General features: G+C 45.3%; 3 protein-coding genes across 3 annotated transcripts; all 3 read left to right on the top strand.

Annotated features, from left to right (window-relative positions):
• The first annotated feature begins 1,867 nt into the window (after window positions 1–1,867).
• On the top strand, window positions 1,868–10,465 carry Cklf (chemokine like factor). Its single transcript, XM_048355425.1, has 4 exons — window positions 1,868–2,077; window positions 5,270–5,428; window positions 7,630–7,725; window positions 10,252–10,465. The coding sequence occupies exons 1-4, from the start codon at window positions 1,988–1,990 to the stop codon at window positions 10,351–10,353; spliced, it is 447 nt and encodes a 148-aa protein (XP_048211382.1). The 5' UTR covers window positions 1,868–1,987; the 3' UTR covers window positions 10,354–10,465.
• A 393-nt stretch (window positions 10,466–10,858) lies between these two features.
• Cmtm1 (CKLF like MARVEL transmembrane domain containing 1) lies at window positions 10,859–18,863 on the top strand. Its single transcript, XM_048354744.1, has 4 exons — window positions 10,859–11,143; window positions 15,417–15,575; window positions 16,609–16,707; window positions 18,777–18,863. Exons 1-4 carry the CDS (start codon window positions 10,859–10,861, stop codon window positions 18,861–18,863), a joined length of 630 nt encoding a protein of 209 aa, XP_048210701.1.
• A 643-nt stretch (window positions 18,864–19,506) lies between these two features.
• Cmtm2 (CKLF like MARVEL transmembrane domain containing 2) lies at window positions 19,507–24,044 on the top strand. Its single transcript, XM_048354743.1, has 4 exons — window positions 19,507–19,749; window positions 19,855–20,013; window positions 23,310–23,411; window positions 23,844–24,044. The coding sequence occupies exons 1-4, from the start codon at window positions 19,507–19,509 to the stop codon at window positions 24,042–24,044; spliced, it is 705 nt and encodes a 234-aa protein (XP_048210700.1).
• Window positions 24,045–24,525: the final 481 nt, after the last annotated feature.

The following is a 24,525-nucleotide window of genomic DNA, read 5'->3' as shown; positions in this document are numbered from 1 at the left end:
ACCTTATAGGACAGTTTCAGCCTCTGGGTAGAAGTGTTTATCACCTGTCCCAGGGGTGCAAGGGAGAGGCTGTCACTCTTGGATGGGGAAAAGGAAGCCATTTTCCGTCTTAGCATCTAGATCTATTACTGGAAGCTATTACCTCACATGTACTTCCTGCTTATCTGCCCTGCACTTAGCAAGAGCCAATGTGTTCTCCTACATAAACTTCATAATTAAGGTCAGTGTTTTCATGAGTGACTTAGGGTAAGGCTGTTGAAGTTTTTGCTGGATCTGATTTGGTAGAATGAAATAGACTGCTGTGCCAGGCACCAGTGGCTCACCCCCGTAATCCTAGCTACTCAGGAGGCTGAGATCTGAGGATCACAGTTCAAGCCAGCACAGACAGGAAAGTCCTTGAGACTCTTATCTCTGATTGCTACCAGAAAACTGGAAGTGGAGCTGTGGCTCAAGTGGTAGAGCCCTAGCCTTGAGCTGAACCCTAACCCTAACCAGCCCAGCAAGAAAGAGACTGCTGCTGATATAGGCAAGACACAAAGCAGGCTAAATGGAGAGCCAGCCAAATCATTCAAGACAAAAGTTAAATCTCATGAAAGAAGTGACATAGACTTCCTATCCCTAAAAAGAAACACTCCAAAATGGTGGCCACCACTCTGGCTTCATGAATATACTTGTGAAAAACAGGAACTGAATTTGAGTATCTGAAGGAACACGGGCTTTGCTACTTATGGAAAAAAAAAACAGCACCAGTGGGGAGCAAAAGCAAAATTACTTAAAAGAAACAGGCTCATTGAGGGACAAAGGATGAACACATGCAGCAGTGGTACACACTAGTTGCTGTGTGGAAAATGAACTGTACTATATGTGAGTGGGATGGGAGGGAAAAACTGGGGGGGAAAAGCGAGAGAAAGGTTAACATTGTCCAAAAAGAAATATACCCATTACCTAACTTATGTAACTGTAGCTCCTTTGTGCACCACCTTTATAATAACAATTAAAAAGCAAAAAAGAAACAGGCTCACACGCCCACACTGCTATGTCCAGAGAGTGAGAGGCAAGGCACGCATCCCAGACCATTAGTTCAGGCTACATATATTCTACAGCTAAATGTGTGCCAGGTCCTGGGAACAGAGGGACACTTGCTTTGTGTGATTTGTGTCCTTTTCCTCCTCACTGATGCAGAAAAATTGTATATATGTACCGGGGACAAGGGACAAGGTGAGGTTTAAATACATGAATACATTGTGGGATATTCAAATCAAGGTAAAATCTACCTCCCCAAACAATGGCTCCTTTGCAGTGAAAACACTGTGCTTGCTATGCAGGTGCTCTACCACTTTGAGATACCACCTCCAGCCCTAGTTAATTTTTGTTTGTTGAAAAGAAAGCATCACATTCTCATTCTTTATAGTCACATGTACTGTGCAAAAGAACCCCTAAACTTGTTTCTCCTAACCACAGCTTAGTACCCATTAATTAGTCCTTCCCCATGGGTTTCTATCAGTCAGAGATAAAGGCTGGGGATGGAGCCACGGGGGTGGGGGGGGGGAGCCACAACAGACGGGGAGACCCAAGGAAATTCTAAGGAGGTGGCATTTGAGATATTCTAGGTGTAGAGAGGCAGGGCAGCTTTTCCTCTGCCCCTCTCCCTGGCCTATATCGCCATCTCCTACCCTAAACCTGCGAGCATTCCCCAACTGGAGAGCTGCTAAGGGCTGTAGCGGAGCAAGCATTAATACCAAAGGCTGCTGCCGGAGCGATTAGCAGCAGTCAAACCTGCCAGGGGCCCCGCCCTGCCCGCAAGGGACCGCGGCGCGCATGCGCGGGAAGCCAGCCGCGCCCCGCAGCGCATGCGCCCCCTGCGCGGCGAGCTGAGTCCTGAATCCCAGAGCCGATGCTGGGCAACCCTGACGGTTGCAACCTCCGCACGAGTCTCGAACTCGCAGCCTGCTAGGGAGAAGAGTTGGAAGACGGAGGAGTACGGTTGATGATGGGCACGACGGAGTCCGGTCGGGTGACAGGAAAGTATAGCCCCTTCTGCCTCAGCGTGAAAGGCCATGTGAAGTTGCTGCGGCTGGTGAGAGCCCGGGACCCCAAGCGCTGGCCGCCTGGTTTCTATGCCCTCCCCTTCAGAGGGTTTTGGGGGTGCTTATCAAACAAACTCTGCCAGTCTGTCTGGATGGCTTTCTCCTGGACCCACACATCCGGTGTCCAGATTATCCCCTCGGCAAGGCAAGCTGCCCCAGTGCCATCAGAAGCCCACGACATAAGAAAGAACACTCGCAGGCGTTGTGGTGATGCTCAGGTCGCATACTTTTAAAAACCAAACGCTTGGTGTGATGGAATCCAAGGCCAGTATACAGCCCAGGGCAAGCACACATAAAAAGGGGGAACTGCCCATTTTTAGAGTTTCCCACTGAACAGAGGTTTGGAGAAAGTGGGTCATTATCTGGAGGAAGGCAAGAGCTTGGATCGTTAGAGAGGCAAAAACGATCATAGTTTAAATAACTGAAGGAAACGCGAGGAAGGGGAAGAATAAGTTGTTGTTGTTTTTTAAGAGTTGACTTGTGAAAGAGGAAGTTGAAGTTGATAAAGTTACAAGGCAATATGTCCAAGTAAAATGAAAAGGAGTTAGGATCAAAGTTTTGTTTTGCTTTTTTTTTTTAATTTAAGTTTTACATTTGCCAGAACAAAGGCATGGAGGCAAAAGCCAGCACATTTACACAGTGAACTACAAAAGCATTAAACACTGGGCTGGAAATGTGGCTTAGTGGTAAAGTGCTTGCCTAGCATGCATGAAGCCCTGGGTTCGATTCCTCAGCACCATATAAGCAGAAAAGGCTGGAAGTGGTGCTATGGTCCAAGTGGTAGAGCACAGAGAGGCTCAGGGACAGCACCCAGGCACTGAGTTCAAGTCCTAAGACTGGCAAAAAAAAAAAAAGAACACTTTCATTTACTCATTCCAGAAATATTTAGTGTCTGTCATCTGCCAAGTCTGTTCTAGATTCTAGAGAGATACCAATGAACAATGCAACAATCCTCTGGTGGAGTTTGTGTATTGGGGTAGGAGGGATGGGAAACAATAGTTAATAGTGTATTACGGAAGACAGGTAAGAAAGGATAAGGAAGGAGAGGGCTGGAGAGGAAGATTGCGTGTTGCAGGAATAGGTGGCCAGACTGAGTCATGTTAGATAGTATCTGAACCGAACAGAGGACCGAGTGGGATGAAGAAGTTAGCTATGAGAATCTGTGGAGGAAGTGTTTAAGGCAGAGGCAGGCCTAAAAGAGTCAAAGCAGAACGAGGAAAGCAGAACAAGGGGTACAGTAGAGATAAAGCAGTGAAGGATTGTATAATGCGACTCACAGCAGAAGAAGAAGAAAAGTATGCTGGATGCTATGTTGTCAGTAAGTAGATCGGTGGCCAGGGACAGGATACTAGAACAAAGTTCCACTCAAGAGTCCAGTTAGAGTTTTAGTAGTGCTCTGAGCAAGAGATGATAGTAACTCAGAGCAGCCACCTTGTGGCTGGTGGAAGCATAGCAGGTGATACATAGTTAACGTTTGGGGTATGTGGGTTGGAAACCCCTTCTGGAAAAAAACTTGAGATAAGTGTTTTAGATTTTTATAACATTTACATATAACTAATGATATTTCTTAGCAGTAAGTCCCAAATCTAAACACAAAATTCCTTTATAGCATTATGTTTTATAAATACCTTAAACACATAACCCGAAGGTATCAGTGTTCTTTTTTTAATTAATTTTTTAAAAAATTTCTTTATTGTTATTATGTTTTTGTTTGTGTGGTACTGAGGAATCGAACCCAGGGCCTCATGCATGCTAAGTAAGCACATGCCTAGCTCCAGTATCTTAGTGATTTTGCGCGTGAAACACAGTTTGTGCTCAAATTGAGTCAAGTATGGAATTTTATAGTGTCATTTCAGCACTTAAAAGCTTCAGATTAACAGTACAAGAAATGTATCCAATGCCTAATGTATGAAACTGTAACCTCTCTGTACATCAGTTTGACAATAGTTTTTTTGGGTTTTTTTTTTTTTTTTTTTTTGCCAGTCCAAGGCCTTGGACTCAGGGCCTGAGCACTGTCCCTGGCTTCTTTTTGCTCAAGGCTAGCACTCTGCCACTTGAGCCACAGCGCCACTTCTGGCCATTTTTTATATATGTGGTGCTGGAGAATTGAACCCAGGGCTTCATGTATGCAAGGCGAGCACTCTTGCCACTGGGCCATATTCCCAGCCCCAATAAAAAATTTTTTAAAAAGAAAAAAGCTTTAGATTTTGGCCAGGTGCAGATGGCTCTGGCCTATAATCCTAGCTACTCAAGAGGCTGAGATCTGAGAACCATGGTTCCAAGCCAGCCCAGGGAGAAAAATCTGTGACTCTTGTCTCCAATAAACTACTCAGAAAAATGCCGAAGTGGTGCTGTGGCTCAAGTGGCAGAGTGCTAGCCTTGAACAAAAGAAGCTCAAGGACAACACCCATGCCCTGAGTTCAAGCCCTAGGACCAGCCCCCCCAACACACACACACACACACACACACACACACACACACACACACACACCCCAAAACTGTAGAGTTTTGGAGCATTTCAGAATTTCATAGTAGAGGGATATTTGATCTGTAATTTGAAAGGAACACCAACAAGATTTACTGATGAAGCAGACAAGAGGAGTCCAGATGACTCCTACCAGGTGCCAGTGGTTCACATCTGTAATCCTAGCTATTCAGGAGGCTGAGATCTGAGGATTTCCAGCCTTGGCAGGAAAGTCCATGAGATTCTTATCTCCAGTTAACCAGCAAAAATCTGGAGAGTGGAGATATGGCTCAAGTGGTAGAGCACTGGCCTTGAGCAAAAAAAGCCAAGCAATATATGAAGTCCTTGAATTCAAGCCCCAGTACTGGCAAAAACAAAGCGGGGGCGGGAGGGCAGTCAACAGCCCAGACATGGGAATAGTGTCAGAAGTACAGTAGAATAGTTAATTTAAAATACATACCTCATCCTCTAAAGAGAAGTATCCATCTGTTTAATCATATTTTCTTATATGTGTATATATGTGACACCAATTTAGGTGTTGTAGAAGTGATTGGTTTTGTCTGGGCACTGTGTTGCTCAATACAGTACTTACTTAGCATGCACAAGGCCCTGGATTCAATCCCCAATGCCACTAAATAACTAACTAGATAAATAAATAATGGTCATTGACACAGCTTAAGCTTGTGTTTGTATCAATTACATTTTTCCTTTCTTCCAGGGAGTAACTGTGACATCCATGGCCTGCTTTATCATTGCACAGGCCCCTGAACCATACATCGTGGTCACTGGATTTGAAGTCACTATTGTTTCCTTTTTCATAATTTTATACATATTCAGACTTGATCAGTTGATGAATTGGTTATTGTGGCCTTTGCTTGTAAGTATTCCATTTCATCCTTAAGATTGAGATACTTTTTTTTTTTTTGCCATGCCTGGAGCTTGCCTCAGGGCCTGAGCACTGTCCCTGGCTTCTTTTTGCTCAAGGCTAGCACTCTGCCACTTGAGCCACAGCGCCACTTCTGGCCGTTTTCTATATATGTGGTACTGAGGAATTGAACCCGGGTCTTCATGTATACAAGGCAAGCACTTTTGCCACTAGGCCATATTCCCAGCCCAGATTGAACTACTTTTTCCTGCTGTAGTGAGTCATTGGAATAAACTTTATTCTTCCATTTTCTTAAACCTTTAAGGTGGTCTCTGCTTGGCTTAAAAACTCTACTCACTACTTATGTGCCCTGTTTTTTGTTTGTTGGTTTTTTGTTTGTTTGTTTTTTGCTGCCAGTCCTGGGGCTTGAACTCAGAGCCTGGGCACTGTCCTTGCACTTTTAAGTTCAAGGCTAGCACTCTACCAGTTGAGCCACAGCTCCACATCCAGCTTTTTGGTGGTTAAATGGAAGTAAGATTCTCACTGAGGGGGCTGGGAATATGGCCTAGTGGTAAAGTGCTCGCCTTGTATACATGAAGCCCTGGGTTCGATTCCTCAGTACCCCATATATAGAAAAAGGTGGAGGTGGCACTGTAGCTCAAGTGGTAGATGGCTATCCTTGAGCAAAAAGAAGCCAGGGACAGTGCTCAGGCCATGAGTTCAAGCCCCAGGACTGGCAAAAAAAAAAAAAAAAAAAAGATTCTCACTGACTTTGCTGCCCAGGCTGGCTTCAAACTGCGATCCTCAGATCTCAGCTTCCTGAGTTGCTAGGATTACAGGCATGAGCCATCGGCACCCCACTCTACTTCCTTTTTAATAGCTACTTTTCTAACATATCAGAAGCTAGAAGTTTAGTCTTCTGACTTTAATTCCGTTCTGTTTATTTATCTGCAAACATATATGACATTCTGAAATAAAAATGTCAATTTCACTTCTTAAAACCACAATTCAGAGTGAAAAATTGCTTCATTTGGAGAAATTATTAAATGAATGAGCTACCTGCCTAGAAGTAATCAGGCTGAGTTGGGACACCAGTGGCGTACGACTATGATCCTAACTACTTGGGAGATTGAGGTCAGGGGGATTAGGGTTTGAAGCCAATCTAAATTTAAAAAAAAAAAAGTTTGCGAGATGCCTTCTCAACCAATAGCTGGATGGAGCTGGGACTTGTTCATTCTAGCCACATGGGAGGCTGAGATAAGGAGGATCATTGTTGCAGTACAACCCAAGTGGAGAAACCTTTTGAAGATCCCATCTCAAGGAAGAAGTTGGGCATGGTGGTGAGCACTGCCATCCCAGCTATAGCAAGAGGTGCAAAATAGAAGGATTGTAGTTCAGATGCACACCCAGGCAGGAAGCTAGGCCCTACCTCTGCCAGTGCAGAAAAAGGACTAAGGTAGAAAGAAGTGTGGTTTGGCAGTAGAGCACCTGCCTATCGATGCGGAGTCCTGAGTAAACCCCAGCACCACCAAAATAATAATAATTCATCAATTAAAAAGAAATAACATAACTGGTCAGCATCACTTACAGAGGTTGATTCTCAAAATTACTATTTTTTCCTCTTAAGGTTATAGCATTTCCAGTTTTTATTAATTGCATTTGAAAGTTGTTTGACATGCAGTGCAGACTACCTCATATTTTCTAATGCATTATTAAAAAGAAGCATTCTGACTTCCCAAGGTACCCATTGTACCCTGAACCTTCTGTATAACTCATTACTTTGTTTCCTAGGCACAAGTTTCTCCCTCCAGCTACATTTCTGTTAAGTAAAGAAATACATGCACAAGTAGTTACATGATTGGTGGTTTAGAAAGTAAATCATTGTAGAACATTCTTTTACCATGGCATTTTGACTTCTGAAAAGATACTTGGTAAATAAACTGAATGAAATGGAACTTTCAAAGAGAACTAACACTATTTTATTGTTGTTTTTTTAAAACATGGACTGTTAACTTGTTCCACCTTCTTTCCCCCTCCTCCCTCCTCCCTCTCTCCTTTCTTCTTCCCATCCACCTCTGTCTCCTTCTTCTCCTTCTCACTAGAAATCAAAGTCTTACACATGCTGGGACAGCACAGTATCGCTGAACTCCATCCCTATCCCTCGGAAGCAGACACCCCTTGTGTAAAGCTGACCTTCCTCCCTGTGTTTCTAGGATATTATCAATGCATTGGTAACAGCTTTGTTCATGGCCATCATATCTGTGTTGGCTCTGATGCCAGAAACCACAACCCTCACCATTCTTGGAGGGGTAAGTTGAAATCACCCTAGTTTCTTTCTTTTGGGTTTGCTCAGAATGCAGTTTATTTGAAATACAAATACAGATGCAAATACAGAAAACCTTCCTCTATTTGTTATTGGAGGTCTTTGGTCAGGATAAAGTACTGACCAGCTGAAAGTTTTATTTGAGTGAATTCATGCCCTGATTAACAGAAAAGGACATGATTTCACACTAGAACTGAAGTATTCCTTATTCAGGTGAGACAGACCATACAGTAATTCTTCAGGTGGAATCTAAGAGCTGTGCTTATGGTAAGGGTATATGAGAGGAAGCCTGGTAATAGAGGATTATTCAGGACAGTAAGCACATCAACTTCATCAGACCTTATTCTTCTGTAGTTCAGAATTGTTTGCTTCTAGGTTCTGATCTGAAGGATTGAAATAAAACATTTCCTATCCCCTCCTACTGTTTCATATTTTTGTTTTCTTTTGTTTTGGTCTTTCTTTTGTTTTTTGTTGCTTTGGGCTTCTTTGTTGTTGTTGTTCTTGCACTGGGGCTTGAACTCGAGGCCAGAGCACTGTCCCATAGTTTTTCACTCAAGACTGGTACTCTGCCACTTAAGCCACAACTCCACTTCCAGTTTTTTGCTGGTAAATTGGAGATAAGAACCTCACAGATCTTCCTGCCCAGGCTGCCTTAAAACTGTGATCCTGAGCTCTCAGCCTCCTGGGTACCTAGAATTAATTACAGGTGTGAGCCACTGGCACCCAGCTGTTGTTTTTCTTTTTCTTTTTTCTTTTTTGTTCTACTTGTTTTTAAAAATCCTATTCCTGTTTACAATGAAGAAAGAAGGGCCAAGCATAGGATTTTTGTTCAAATTAAGTGCCAGGAAAATAGAGTTATGCTATCTGATAGAATAAACACTAGCCATATGTGGCTACTGAGCTCCTGAAATGTAAGATGTGGCCAGCCTACATTGAAATAAGCTCTCGGTATAAAATAGACATTGAATCCCAAAATTCTGTCTCCACTGCCTACAAAAGAATATAAAATCACTTCATTATTAGCTTTATTATTCGAAATGACATATTAAACAACAATAGTTTGGATATATTGAGCTAATAAGATGGGTTAGGAAAATCAATTTTGCTCTCTTTTTTTAATATGACTCTTGGAAAGTCTTTCATCATGTGGCTCACATTGGTGACTGCCATATTCCTTTCAGACGGTCCTGGGATGGGGCATGCGCCCTGCCTGTCCTCAAGTTGCTTAGAACCTAACGGCAGCTATAGATAAGTAACTGACAATTCTGCCCTGCACAGAACTGTCTTTGTCCCACTACCTCTCTCTGGCAGTGGAATTAATACTTTGTCAAAAATAGGGAGAAGAAAAGGGAAAAGCTCCTGGAAGAGGAACTAGCAATGGGCAGAAATGCCAAAGACCGAGAAGGATCCGTGTGGTCAGAACCCAGGAGGAGACGGATTGAGAGTGGGTGGAAAGGGTGGCTGCAGGAGCCAGGAAAACAGAACTGCCGACAGCTGACTGAAGCTGCAATGGAAGGAGTCCATCTCCCCTGCTTGCCTGCCTCTAACACACACAGCCTTGTAGAGGGACAGCTGCTCTGACCCCACCAGCCCAGGCCAACAGAGAAGACTGGCTGCCTACAGCCTCAGACACTACTGCATGCTAGGAATGCCCTTCTCCAACCCAGCTCCTACCAGCTTTCAGCCATCAGAATTCCTCAAGGCCCTGAATATATAAGCTGTTCCTTTTACCCCAACTTTATGTCCTTTAAGATCTTTAAGATCTTTGAAGTTTGCTTTGGATCATCTTATCACTCCTGTTCTCCAAAGCTTTTACTCATGGCTGTGGTCCCCATGATTTCATGTGGAGCTGGTGTTACCCTTGTTTTGTTTTATTTTGCAATACCCAAGCATTACAGTACAAAGAACTGAACCCCAAGGGGATTACAGGCATGTACCATCACACCCAGCTGATGTTAGCTTTGGCCCTTTCTCTGGATTGGCAATAGGGAAATCAAACAAACACCTGGGAGAGAAATATAGACTAAGTATGGTCAATGGGCCTTAAAAGAATACTTTCAGAGCAAGGCAAAAGATAAAGACAGCCTGACACTGGCAGCTCACAGCCCAAGCCTGTAATCCTTGCTAGTCAGAAAGCTGAGATCTGAGGTTTACATTTCGAAGCCAGCCTGGGCAAGAAAGTCTATAAGACTGTGATCTCCAACTAACTACCAAAAGGCTGTGTGGCCCAAATGGTAGAGCCAGCCTTGGTACAGTACCAAAGCCCTAAGTTCAAACCCTACTACCTGCAAGAGACAGATTGACAAAGTATTTCAGAGCCCACACCACTTCCGTGTTATTTCTGCCTTTCCCTTTGTGTAGGCAGGTACTGGGGAAACTTGGCCAGTATCTGGAAAATCTCTTCCTGTTTTAATGTTGGGTGGCAGGACTCTGCAGGTAGGAACCCAGTGGTCAGACCACTTTAAACTGCATGAATGACAGAAGCCAGTGACAAGTGTGTCTTCCTTTCTAGGTGTTTGGTCTCCTGGCGGTAGTGTGCTGTCTGGCGGACAGTGCCCTCATTTACCGGAAACTTCTATTTAATCCAGGTGGTCCTTATCAGACAAAGACATGAACACTGGACCAAAACAACTTTTTTTTGTGATTTTTTATACTCCTTTTTAATTGATGCTAAGGATTAAACATAATTTCTTTATTCTTCCGGACATGTTCTGCCGTTCTCATTTGAATCTCAGTGTGGGAGCTGGAGGCAGACGTCTGCAAACCCAGAACACAGCCTCGCTGGAATTTGGTTGGAAGGGGGTCACTGAGCACAGGGCTGAGTTTGGGGTGCCTGCTCCCCAAGCCTGTGGCAGGGCAGAAGCACCCAAGACGGCCCTAAATGGCTCAGAACTGCTTGGGGCTGGGAGATTTTGACCTCCGGGGGGGGGGGGGCGGGAGGGGGGCGCAGAGGGAGGGGAGAGGGCTCCTACCCGCGGGGCGCCCAGAGCCAGGGGCGCACGAGATGGGTAGCCAGTAGCCGTTGGGGCTCGGCCCTGGTTCCCAGGCCAGTGCCACAGCCTGGGTGCCAGCCGCAAGTCACACAGCCAGCCGGCCCACGCCAGGCCTGGGGACCCACCATGAGTTCGAAGAGGGCCCCTTTGGGACACTTGAACCGATTGGAGTCCCCTTCCCTCTGGGCCAGCTCGGCTCCCACAGAGGAGGCCGCCAAGCCCTCAGCGCACTCCCTGAAACAAGAGCATGAGGAATTTGGGAGGTCCCTACACAGGAAGACCCTGCAAACGCCAGAGGATAAGGCTGCCCTGAAGCGGGCTGAGCACCGTACCAAGGTCCCAGAAAAATACTCGGACAGCTGCAAGTCGTTTCTGTTCTCGGCCCCTGGAATTCTGAAGATTTCCAGGATGGTGAGGATGGTGGCTGGGTGGGTCACGTGGCCTCAAGGGTTGAAGGCCAGAAGGGCAGGCTAGGGAAATAATCCGATGACTCACTGGCCTTGCTTTTGTCTCCATTACTTGCCTCCCTCCCGCCACATCTTTGGCAGTGTATGTGTATATGTGTGTACATATGTTCGTCTGTGGGACTTGAACTCAAGGCCTCTGGCTGGCACCTAAACATTGTTTGCTCAAGACTGGTGTTCTACCACGTGAGAGCCACAATTCCACTTGTGCCTTTCTGCTGGTGAATTGGAGACAAGAGCCTCATGAACTTTTCTACCCACACTGGCCTTGAACCACCATCCTCAGAGCTCAGCCTCCTGAGTAGCTAGGATTACAAGCACATGTCACTGGCTCTTGGCAAATATCTGTCTTTTATATTTCTCAAGTTTTCGCCTTATAAGGAAATTAGGGAATTGATGGAGATTATAGCAGAAATGTATAAATTTAAACATAAATGGTGAGCTTGATCAATACAAGAGCTACCACTGGAAAGACACTTTATGAAGGGCTCTTGGAGGCATGACTCAAGTGGCAGAGCATCTGCCTAGCAAGCATGAGGCTCTGCGTTGAAGACCCAGTAAAGCCATACACAAAAATAAAGTTGAGGGGCTGGGGATATGGCCTAGTGGCAAGAGTGCCTGCCTCGTATACATGAGGCCCTGGGTTCGATTCCCCAGCACCACATATACAGAAAATGGCCAGAAGTGGCGCTGTGGCTCAAGTGGCAGAGTGCTAGCCTTGAGCAAAAAGAAGCCAGGGACAGTATTCAGGCCCTGAGTCCAAGCCCCAGGACTGGCCAAAAAAATAAAAAATAAAAAAAATAAAGTTGAAAAACCTAGTGGAAACTGGAAAACTATTACACCTATACCAGGTCTCTCATCTCTGTCATCTCCAATATTGAGTCCAGGGACACAAAGGGAGAAGTAAAATGGCAGAGACTTACTGAAGAAAAAGACAAGCAGAGCTCCTGCAAGACAGGAGAGATCTTAAGTGTGGGCACTGGCTAGGGTGCGTTGTGCAGGGGTTAATAAGATGTCTCCAGGAGAGAACTACATGACCTTTTGGGATTTTGTTTGTTGTCAATCATGGGGCTTGAACTCTGGGCCTTAAGTGCTGCCCGGAGCTCTTCAGCTCAAGGCTAGCACTCTACCACTTGAGCCACAGTGCCGCTTCTGGGTTTTCTGGTGGCTAATTGGAGATAGGCGTCTCACAGACTTTCCTGCCTGGGCCTGACTTTGAACCACAGTCCTCAGATCTCAGCCTCCTGAGATGATAGGATTACAGGCGTGAGCCACCGGTGCCTGGCTTCATGACTCTTAAAATCTTTGAATAGCCTGTGTATCAGTCCCCAGAACCAATCAGAGGCTCGGGGCGGCCTACAAGAGCTCCCCATGCCTTCTTTAGCCTCTGACAGGATGCTTGTTCCTCTGCATACCTCCGGGCACACACAAGTGTTCCAGGGGGTAACAGGCCATGATGACTGATGGTCATTGGTGATGGGCTGCATACTGCACTGCTCAGCCATGGTCAGGGATGCAGATCCTCAGTGAATGGGGGCCTTTGCCCTGATTGTCAGCCTCTTCTGTTCTTAAATTGATAAATTACTGGGCAATAAAATCCAGGGGAAAAAGAGAGAAAGGACATGTTGAAAGTTAAAAAACCATGGGATATAGTGGCAGACCTAGGCGAAAGGGCCAAGACCTCAGTGTGAATAACAGCCGACTCTCTAGGAAAACATAAATGACCAACAGGTCTGAACAGATCAATATGTAAGCACAGAAGAAATTAGAACATTAGGTGTGAATATCTTTCAAAAGTTGACCTGGCCCAGAGTTTCTCACAGCTTAAAAATTCAAATCTTCATGGGATGCGATTTTGATACGACTCAATATTTTTTTCAGGGATCATTTAAAAAATATTTCTGAATTACTTTTTTTTACAAAGTCAATCGAACACTGATATCAAAACTGATCAAGCCGTGTGCTGGTGACTCACACCTGTAATCATAGCTACTCAGGAACCTGAGATGTGAGGATCAGGGTTCAAAACAAGCCCAGGAAGAAAAGGTGACGAGACTCTTATCTCCAAGTAACTACCCCCCCCCCCACACACACACATACAAAAGACAATCAGAAGTGGAGCTGTGGCTCAAGTGGTAGAGCCCTAGCCTTGAAAAAAAAATGCAGGGACAGTGCCCATGCCCTGAGTTCAAGCCTCAGAACCAAAATACAGAGAGAGACAGAGAGAGAGGGGGGGGGATCAACCAAATTCACGAAAAAAAACAAATCTAGATCTTAATTATACCAAGCACATTTACTGAGAATGGAGCTCAGAGCTTAGTGGTAGAGCAGGTGCTTATTGTGGATGAGGCCCTGCGTCAGATCCCTAGCATGGGAAAAAAACAAGATATGTATCAATATTGTTTTTTAAAATACCACCAGGAGGAAACAAGAATGAGTTAGCATTAGTATTCTATTAAAATAATTACCATATTATAAGTAAAAGGAGGGAATAAGGAAATAAGATCTAATGGGGTTCAAAAAAGTGATAAAACTCAGCATTCAGTTCATATAAAAAAGAGGAAAGGCACAACAACTCAACAGCTATGTACACATGATCATATAAGACGAGGATAAGCAAAAACAACTCCAAGAGGACACAGGAGGATTCTCTTGCTGATGTTACATTTAAAATTCTAGGTGAATTTCCTTTGGCGTATGCCACGTGGTTACTGTATATGATTTTGGTACACTGGGTATTGTATATATGCCTACCTGATCTAGGGAAGGGAAAGAAAAATGAGGGTGTAAGATATCACAAGAAATGTACTCACTGCCTTATTATGTAACTGTACCCCTTTTGCACAACACCTTGTCAACAATTTTTTTATTTTTTATTTTTTTTGGCCAGTCCTGGGCCTTGGACTCAGGGCCTGAGCACTGTCCCTGGCTTCTTTTTGCTCAAGGCTAGCACTCTGCCACCTGAGCCACAGCGCCCCTTCTGGCCGTTTTCCATATATGTGGGGCTGGGGAATCGAACTGAGAGCTTCATGTGTAGGAGGCAAGCGCTCTTGCCACTAGGCCATGTTCCCAGCCCCAAAATTTAATTAATAGAAAAAAAAAAAAGAGGAAGGGTCTGGGAATATGGCTGAGTAGTAGTTGCCTCAAATAGCACTGGGTTCAATTCCTCAGCAATACATACACACACACACACACACACACACACACACACACACACACACAGAAGTAGCACTGTGGCTCAAGTGGTAGAGTGCTAGCCTTGAGCAAAAAGAAGCCAGGGACAGTGCTCAGACCCTGAGTTCAAGCCCCGGCACTGGCAAAAAAAAAAGCTTAAGAAGAGAGGATTATATAGATGTTTCATTTATATGAAGGTTAACATCTCAGTTGAGTGCCAGTGGCTCTGGCCTGTAATCCTAGCTATGTAGAAGGCTGAGGTCTGAGGACTGAAGTTCAAAGCCAACCCAGGCAGAAGATTCTGTGAGACTGATCTTCAATTAACAAACAAACAAAAAGCCAGAGTGGAGCTGTGGCTCAAGTGGTAGAGAGCTAGCCTTGAGCACAAAGTCTTGGGGACAGCATCCAGGGCCAAAGTTCAAGCCCCGGGACCAGCCTCCCCGCCCCCCCAAAAAAATCAACCTCTCAAATTAAAAGTCTTTATCATCTTTAAATAAACGTCAGAAGTATTCCTGTGAAAATGAGGGGGAAGAAAGATGCCCACTAAAAAAACTTATTGTTCAGTAGTTTTTTCTGGAATCACAAATCATCACAACCAGGAAACAGAAACCAGGCAAGGCAGCACACATCTGTAATCCCAGCAGTCAAGAGGCTGAGGTAGGAAGATCCTGAGTACAAGGCTAGCCTATGCTAAATAGTAAAAGTCTAGCTCAAAAAATAAAATAGAAAGCATATCATTTCTTTCAACTGATGTGATTATAAAGCTAAAAAAAAATTAGGGGAAACAAGTGGGAAGAAGACAATTTAGTTAGGTGACTACTGAGTTCATAAGTAAAAAGATTTCCTATAGAACTTTGAAGCTTGGGCCTGGGAATATGGCCTAGTGGCAAGAGCACTTTCCTCGTATACATGAAGCCCTGGGTTCCATTCCCCAGCACCACATATATAGTGCTCAGGCCCTGAGTTCAAACCCCAGGACTGGCAAAAAAAAAAAAAAAATCAAATAGCCATGTGCATTCCAACAAATCCTATTTCTTTCATTGCAGGTTCTTGTGGTAGGAGCAGTAGTTTGTTTCATCGCTAGCCAAGCCCACCAGGCATTTATAGCAATCACAGTTCAGGAAGCATGCATCGTTGTTTTCTTTATTTTAATATATCTGGTAACTCTTCAACACTTGCTCATCTGTTTAAACTGGCCTTTACTTGTAAGTGTTCATTTTTATAATTCACCAGAGTTTCTCTTTAGATAAGGACACAACAGAGCTTTGATGATGGAGAGCTGTCCCAGTTCTAGGAGAGAGCCCAGTGTCTGGAAAGGTTGCTTGAACCTCTCTGTCTACATCAAAGCCAACACACACACACACACACACACACACACACACACACACACACACACACACACACCTGTTCTGGACTCAATATGAAGCCTGACTCATTATGTCATTGACCACTGGCTACTTTTTAATGTGTGCTGATAAAAATTTGAATTCACATGTTCAGTAGGTGAACACATTTTCTCTCACCCAATGCTCATCAAACAGTTGAGGCTTTTTACTTTTCAAATGGCACTCTGACAATAACAAACATCTTCCCAAGTGCAAAAATTGACATAACAGAGTTGTAGGAAATCTTTCAGGAGAAAACCCTAAAAGATTGCCTACATCTTACCTTTTGTGTGTATTCAAGAATGGTTCACACCTGTCATCCTAATTACTCAGAGCCTGAGATCTGAAGGTCCTAGTTTTGAAGTCAACCCTGGGCAGGAGAGTGCCAGCCTTATACAAAAAAGCTAAGGGAGTGTTCCAAGGCCCTGAGTTCAAGCCCCAGTACTGGCACACATACTCATCCACCCACACAAATACACACAAATGCAAAAAGGGGCTGGAGGTATGGCTCACACAGAAAAGCACCTGCCCAGCAGCAACACATCAAATAATAAAACCTTCAGCTGGGTCTTTAGACCACTCAATTTCTTCTTGTGCCCTTTTAAAAAAAAGCAGAGGAAAAAAATTTTAATAGTATTCAAATGAACTTAAGGCTATTTTTACAGACAGTGCATTCCAAGACCTTAAAATCAGACAACCTTGTCTCTGGAAAAAATGTAGAAATTGTGTCCCTGTAAGTGCCCTAAAGGAAAGTGTTTAAAAGGCATCCATCCTTAATGACATGGGCAATTTAAATATTATATGAAATTATGTTTCCAGGCAAAGCTTACCATTTTCAACTCTTGTGTTACAGGATGTTATGAACAGTTTGATTTCAACTGTATTCCTTTTCGTAGTTGCCATGTTGATGATCCAAGAGAAGGGAAGGAGGCATTTGTATTATGTTGGAGGGGTAAGTAAAGGCCTCAGTAATACCATCTGAGATCAAGACTCTGACAAAGGAAACTGCAGACCATCCTTACATCACTCACAAAACAAAATCCCCACTCCCCTCATCCCCTTGATTTTGTAGTGATGTCAAATGATGTGAAGCTGCACAGATGTTAAGCTTATGAAAAGTCACAAGCCTAATATATACTCTCTTAAATACAAAAACCACGACCACCAACAACAAACAGGAGCCGGTGTAACCTCTTTTGAGGTTACAATATTGCAGCAAGGTATTTTATACCTACAAATAGGACTTTGACATTTCTGGACTAAGGATGGTATCTTAAAGACTGGAGGGCTGGGAATGTGGCCTAGTGGTAGAGTGCTTGCCTTGCATGCATGAAGGACTGGGTTCAATTCCTCAGTACCACATAAACAGAAAAAGCCAGAAGTGCTGTGGTTCAAGAGGTAGAGTACTAGGCTTGAGCAAAAAGAAACCAGGGACAGTGCTCAGGCCCTGAGTCCAAGCCCCAGCACAGGCCAAAAAAAAAAAAAAAAAAAAAAAAGTTGAAGAGCTGAGCATGTAGCTCATGCCTGTAATTCCAACCATTTTGGGAGGTGGAGATTGGGAGATTTGAGGCTGGCTGGGACAAAAGGTTAGCGAGAACCCATAGATTCCATCTCAATCAATAAGCTGGATATGTAACACAAGCCTGTGATTGCCAACTACATGAGAGGCTGTAGGTGAAGGATCACAATCTAAGGTTAACCCAAGCAAAGAAGTGAGACCCTACCTGAAAAATAACTACAATTCATAAAAGGGCTTGGAGACATGACTAAAGGAGAGCATCTGACTAACAACCAGAAGCCCCTGAGTTCAAACTCCAGGAGAGAGAAAAGGGAGTGCCCGCCTCTCATTTTTACAGATGTAGAAAATGAGGTTATATTCTTTGTCCCGAATCATGGGCTGAAGTTCAACCCCACATCACATGGAAGAACAGAGTAACAGGCTTGGGAGATGAGAGGAGTGGAGAGATGGAACTTTGGTTCAAAAAGTTAAACAATGCCCACAGAAGTTCATCAGAAAAAGTTGAAGTATTTTTGTTTCCTTTTGTGCCAGCCCTGCGGCTAGAACTCAGGGCCTGGGTGCTGTCCCTCAGTTTTTTGCTCAAGGATAGTGCTCTACTACTTGAGCCACAGTTCCATTTTTAGCATTTTTTTTGGTAGTTAATTGGAGATAAAAGTCTCACAGATTTTCCTGCCCAGGCTGGGTCTGAACCACAATCTTCAGATCTCAGCTTCCTGAGTAGGTAGGATTACAGGCATAATCCACCAGCACCCAGCAGAGTTGAAGTGTTTAAGGTTAATTCTATAACAGGTAACTATTTGCCAGTTCTCCTGGACTGTGCCAAGCCAAGCTCAGTGCTTGAGCCCAGAGCCCCTTCGGGCTTGGCGAACTCACATATTAGCTGAGGCAAGAACCACTTGGGAAAAGTTCATGAAATAGTCAGGAATCAAGAGCCCATAATAAAGAGCCCTGATCAAGGCTGGAACTTCAGGAGCTGTGATCCTGGTCTACCCCCTCAGCAACCAGCTTTGTAGTTGCATGGGGTCTCCATCCATTAGTGCCTGGAAGGCAACAGCCCATCCCCCCAGGTCTCCTCCCTCCAGCCCGGTCCAACTTCCATCCCTACCATCACCATCCCTACTCCAGGCCACCATCAACCTCTGTCTGTCTTCTGAGGCTCAAACCTGTTCTCATCACTTGATAAGAGTCCCAGACCCCAAACTTCCTCCTCCTCCGCCCGGCCCTGGGTAGATTCTTCACACTCCAGCCCAGCATCGTTTGGGCCTTCCATCCCAAGAGCACTTCTACACCACCACCACTACCACCCCTGCAGTGAGCCTCCTCCTAGGACCTACTCCGGCCCCAACCACCCGGTTTCCGAAATTCCTCAGGCCTGTGGCACCCAGGAGGGCAATGGAAGGTCAGAGACGACCTGGAGACGTTGAGTGCGCAGGTGCAGATCCTGCCTGAGGTAACCAAGTAACCCAGTCTTTATTTCCTGCGCATGCCCCTGTGTCTGACAGACGCTGTGTCTCGTAGCGGCCATCCTGTGTTGTTTCGATGGGATAGTGGTCATCAGGAGCATGAGGGAGATGAAAATGGCTCGGTAAAAGGCAGCCCAGGAATCCTTCTTGCCTGTGCCGGCAGTGCCCTGCAGGAAATCCACGTCTGCTTGTGATCCTTGCCTCCACGCCACCACTGAGCTGTCACTGTCACCCAATCCGTCCTCCCGTGTGACCATATAAACTAGGGCTGCTAAGTTGGGAACACTTCTGCTTCCGCGTGTTGCCTGCTGTAATATAAACCATCGCGTTGGGCTTCCGGGTGGGCGTGTGGCAGTGCGCCCTGGGCGCGCCGCGCAATGGTGGGGGGACCCCAGCCCAGGATCCTGACTACCCAGCCCGAAGGGCGTGGCAGATTCAAACGTAAGCCACCTGGCTAGACCTGGCTAGAACCATCAGGAAACTTCTGCCTGGAGGTGGGGCGGGAAGGAGGCTTCGGATCTGGTTGGCGAGCAAGCCAGTCCCGAGCACATGCAGGAGGCGAGGCGGGCGCGTGGAGCCGGGACAGGCGTTAGCATGCGCAGAGCCTGGCAGTTAGGCTGAGCGTAGCCCCAGAGCAGATCGGTGGATTCTAGGCTCTGTTCCTGGGCCAGGGCTGTCCAGGGACTACAGAAGAGACCAAAATCTTGTCTCTCATAAGCCCAATCTCAAGGTCAGCCAGGCTGTACAACTCTGAAAATTCCAACCAGCCATGGCTCCTAAGCAATCCGCCCGCCCTGGCAAAGTCAAAGGAAGCAATAAACCAGCTCCTGCCGAAGTCAAAGGAAAAACTAAAGCACCTTCTGGCAAAGCACCTTCTGCCGAAGTCAAAGGAAGCACTAAAGCAACTTCTGGCGAAGTCAAAGGAATTGATAACGCATTTTTTGGCGAAGTCATAGAAAGCAATAAAGCATTCTGGACCAACGGGCATGGCCTAGTCAAGGTCCTGGGTTTGGTAAGTGAGAGCTCTATCCCTGAATGGGTGTTCAAAGACCAGGTTGGGGTAGGGGGGGGGGTGGGAGGGAGGGTTCCAGGGATTCAGGAGTGTGTTTCCATGCAGATCTGCCTGATAATTAGTATACAGCTGTTCGCCATGACCAGCACACACCCTATTTTGACGCTGATCCTCTATATGGAACTGGTGATCGCTGTCTTCTTTATCATCCTCTACCTCTGTGCCATTAACAGATTCCTGTCCTTCATCATTTGGCCTATTTCTGTAAGTGAGGGAGGGGTTGGGAGGTACATGGCTTGGCACCTGGAAAATGAGCAGACAGAAACTCACCTCTAATGCTTGTGCTCAGGATCTGCTGAGGAGGTGGGGTAGAAGGGAGCTAGGCAGAAAATGCTCCCCACACTCAGTTGTGTGTGTCTCCTGTCAGAGAGTGGAAACTTACTGGAATGAAGAGGTCCTGGAGCTTTCCTCTCAGATAAGAAAGATGTAAGGACTCCTCTTCTCCATCTGCCAGCCACACATTGATTTGAGGAAATCATTCCAGAATTCAAAGAAGAAACTCACCACCTGCACCCAGGTCCACACCCCTTATAGTTTTGTTCAGAGTCTTCCATTTGTATCTGGCAGATCCGGATTATGGTCCTCCTATTACTGTTCTCTCATAGCTGGGATGACAGGTGTGCACCACCAAACCCAGCTGTTATTGGTTGAGATGGGAACTCACAACCTTTTTGGCTCTGGCTAGCCTGAAACAATGATCCTCACAATCTCCAAGACCTTCCAGGTAGATAGAATTATAGGGGTGGGTTACCACATCTGCCTTAATTTTCTTTTGCTTGCTTGCTTGCTTGCTCGAATGCAGGGCCTAGGCGCTGTTCCTGAGCTTTTTTGCTCAAGGCTAGCACTCTACCACTTTGAGCCACAGCTCCACTTCCGTTTCCTGGTGATTGATTGGAGACAAGAGTTTTACAGACTTTCCTGCCCAGGCTGGCTTCAGACTGTGATCCTCAGATCTCAGCCTCCTGAGTAGTTAGGGTTGCAGGCATGAGCTGTAGCACCTGGTTTTTATTTTTTCTTTCCTTCCTGCCTTCTTTTCTTTTTTTTTTATGCTGGTACTACAGCTTGAACTCAGGGCCTGGGCTCTATCCTTTAAGCTATTTTTTTTTGCTTAGGGCTGGCACTGTACACTGAGCCACAGTTACACTTTGTTTTTTAATGACTCTACAATATGTTGTACTGTCTGACAAGGCTTACATCTTAAAATCAAATTCTCTCTTTCTCTGACACACACACACACACACACACACACACACACACACACAGAGAAGGGCCATATGAAAACAGAAAGGCAGCTGTCTGGAGCCAGGAAGAAAGCTCTCCCCAGAAAGCTTATGTGCTGGTACCTTAATAATGAGCATCTAACCTCCAAAAAATATATGTTTTTAAGCCACCCAATCTATGATGTTTTACTTAGGAATAATGATAATAGAAATAGAAAAAAAGGAATTCATACCTACATTCATCCAGTAACTTGGTATATGACAGGTAGCATAATTGGGTGGAAAGTGTTCTTGGGAGTGCTGGGGATGGGCAGAATGGGACAAGGAGACAGAGACAGAAACAGAGAGACATCGTGTACCTGACTAAAATTAGAACTTTACAAAAGGACACATTAAAAAGCAAAATTAAAAATAAAATAAGCCCATAGGCAATGCATTGGTGGTTCACCTCCCTAATGCTAGCTCTTTAGTAGTCTGAGAATTAAGTTCCAAAGCCAACTAGGCTGACCATCCCAAGAGTTTTATCTCCAATTAAGTAGCAAAAAGCTGGAAATGGAGGCATATGATCCAAGTGGTAGAGTGCCAGCCAGGAGCGAAAAGGTTAAGTGAGAGTGTGACTGAGTTCAAGCTCCACAATCAGAAGCCCCCCCCCACCCCTAAATGCAGCTTTGCATTTAAATTTTTGAAACCTAGAGTATATTGTGAATATATAATATGTAGAAAATTACACACTTGGGAAAAGTATATCTCAACTTCAACCATGTGGCCTGTGGGAGGACCAGAAGCGGAGACTAAAACAGAGGGACAGGAAGTGGGATAGAGGTGGGAGACTGGTTCATTCCAGAAAGTTTCACTGGAGATGTGAAGTCATTAACATCTGTTAAATGTCAGTGGTTGGAAGTCTCGAGTGGGGTGCTAGTCTATCATTTTTGGGCATGTTTGAAGCATATACAAATTCAGAAAATAAAAGAGAAAAAAACTTGGGCTGGGAATATGGCCTAGTGATAGAGTGCTTGCTTGCCTTGTATACATGAAGCCCTGGGTTTGATTCCTCAGCGCCACATATATAGAAAAAGCCAGAAGTGGTGCTGTGGCTCAAATGGCAGAGTGCTAGCCTTGAGTAAAAAGAATCCAGGGACAGTGCTCAGGCCCTGAGTCCAAGCTCCAGGACTGGCAGAGAGACAGAGAGAGAGAGAGAGAGAGAGAGAGAGAGAGAGAGAGAGAGAGAGAGAGAGAGAGAGAGAGACAGAGACAGAGAGAGACAGAGAGAGACAGAGAGAGACAGAGAGAGACAGAGAGAGACAGAGAGAGAGAGAAATTTAAGCCCCTGAAAGTACAACTCAGAGAGAAATGGCATCATGGGAACCAAAGGGGTATGGTGCGGGGGGGGGCGGGGGGGGTGTCGAATACTGTAGGCCAGGCTCTGGCTGTCTGTCCCAGGATGTCACTCCATATATAAGGGAAGAGGAAGCTTGCTCGCCATGGCCATTATTTGGCTAACTCTGAGAAGTCTGGCTGTTCTTTCTCTCAATGCTGCCAGGGGAAAGAAGTAATGGGAAAAGACAAGCATGAGGGCCCAAGCAAGGGAAAAAAAGGTTGAAAAATATTGCCTTGCAAAGAAGGTAGTAGGTCCAGGAAATAAGTCAAGAGCTGGGGTGAATGGGGACCCGCTAGAGACCCAAAGCTTACCTCCTGCCAGCAATGCCACCTCCAGGACCCCGCTGGGAGCTGAGCTCCCAGAGCTCCGTGGATGTGGGGAAAGTACTCCAAGGGGGGCATCATGAGCCCCACACTGGTGGCTCACGCCTGTGATCCTAGCTCTTCAGTAGGCTGAGATCTGAGGATCACAGTTCAAAAGCCAGCAGGGACAGGGAAAGTCTGTGAGACTCTCATCTCCAAGTAACCACCAGAAAACTGGAAGTGGTGCTGTGGCTCAAAGTGGTAGAGGGCTAGCCTTGAGCAAAAGAGCTCACGGACAGTGCCCAGATCTGGAGTTTTGGTGTTAACTAACACCAAAAAAAAGTTGAATGGTTATGCATTTATTTAAATGAGCAGATGTGTGATCTTTTGATGTTAGGAATGACATCCTGGGTCTTACAAGGTCTAGCCTGGAGAGCTTTGGATCTCCAAAAAAAGAGCCACTAGTGAGGATCACTAGCATGCCCACGTGGGCCAGTGAATGTGTGTGCATGATGACTTCTTTGGAAGAAATGGCTGTTTGAGGGGCTGATGGAGAACCGAGTCTGGCTGGAACAAGCTCACCCCTCCTATCATTTTCAGGACTTCCTCAATGACCTGTTCTGTTGTTTGTTCCTTGTGGGAGGCCTATACTTTGCTTACGCAAGTCACACCGCCATGCCAATAAACTACCTTATCGCTATGGTAAGACTATGCCAGACTATGGATTCCTTCTGAATTCGCCTCTTTGGAAGAGTTAAGAGCTCTGGTTTTCACAGAGTGCTGCTTTTTTACAAAACTCTTGAGCTTCAAGCAAAATTGAAAAAAAAAGTGAAATGGGTAAATGTTCTCTGTAGAGATGCCACTTTGATAAAGCTGGTCTCCAGGGAGCCCACCTCGAGTTAATGGCTTCTTTCCTGGAACTTGAGGCTTGGGTCTTAAAGCAACTAGGCAATGGAGGAGGGGAATGGAGGATGTGGAGGTGAGGGGAGCTGGGGATGGAAGAACCCCTGGAGTCTGCTAGTTTGAGGGAATGTTTTTCACAGCACCTACTGACTGACTAATGATAGAGCCCAAAGGAAATGGGCCCTGTTGGGAATGGAAAGACAAAGTAATGAGAACCCTTTTGTTTTCTAGGTCTTCATGGTTCTGGTTGCCATTTTTGCTTTTATTGATATGTACCTTCAGAAAAAAAGCTTCCCACATCAAGAGGAAAAAGCGGATAAAGCGGATAAAGCAGATAAAGTGGATAAAGTGGATAAAGGGACTAAACAGGCTAAAGAGACTAAACCCCCTGCAAAGCCACCCAAGAAAGGGAAGACAAAAGGCAAAGCTTAAAAATGAGGGACAAAAGGAAGGACAAAGGGAAGAGAGAAAGAAAGAACTTTAGGGAGTACCTCTCAGTAGGAACAAAGGCAGCAGTTCTTACACCAAGTTATCCCCCGCTGTCTTTCTGGTCCCCTTTCAGAATGGCTTCTTTTTCCACATTAATAACCATCTTTCTTGGAAAAGACAATTCCCTGTTAAGGAAATTTACTGCGTAGAGTTGATGTCAACATGTTTTCAGCCATTCTACAGAAATGACTGGAAAGGTGTGATTGCAGAGGGTCAGTTCAGAGCTGGGCCTCACACACAGGCTTCTCTTGACAGCCAAGGCCAGAGAGCACAGGCAGTTTGGGGGAGCAGAAATACAGGTGACCCCAGTGGTTGTCAACACTGACCAACCAAGGAGGGAGGGAGGGCACAGGAAAAGGAAGAAAATGTGTTTTGTTTACATGGATAGTGTATGTGTATGTGTGTGTGTGTGTGTGTGTGTGTG

This window comes from Perognathus longimembris, chromosome 10 (genome assembly GCF_023159225.1).
Source record: "Perognathus longimembris pacificus isolate PPM17 chromosome 10, ASM2315922v1, whole genome shotgun sequence".
NCBI classification, from domain to species: domain Eukaryota; kingdom Metazoa; phylum Chordata; class Mammalia; order Rodentia; family Heteromyidae; genus Perognathus; species Perognathus longimembris.
Note: the sequence above shows the minus strand (reverse complement) of the source record. Positions and strands in the feature narration are given on the sequence as shown.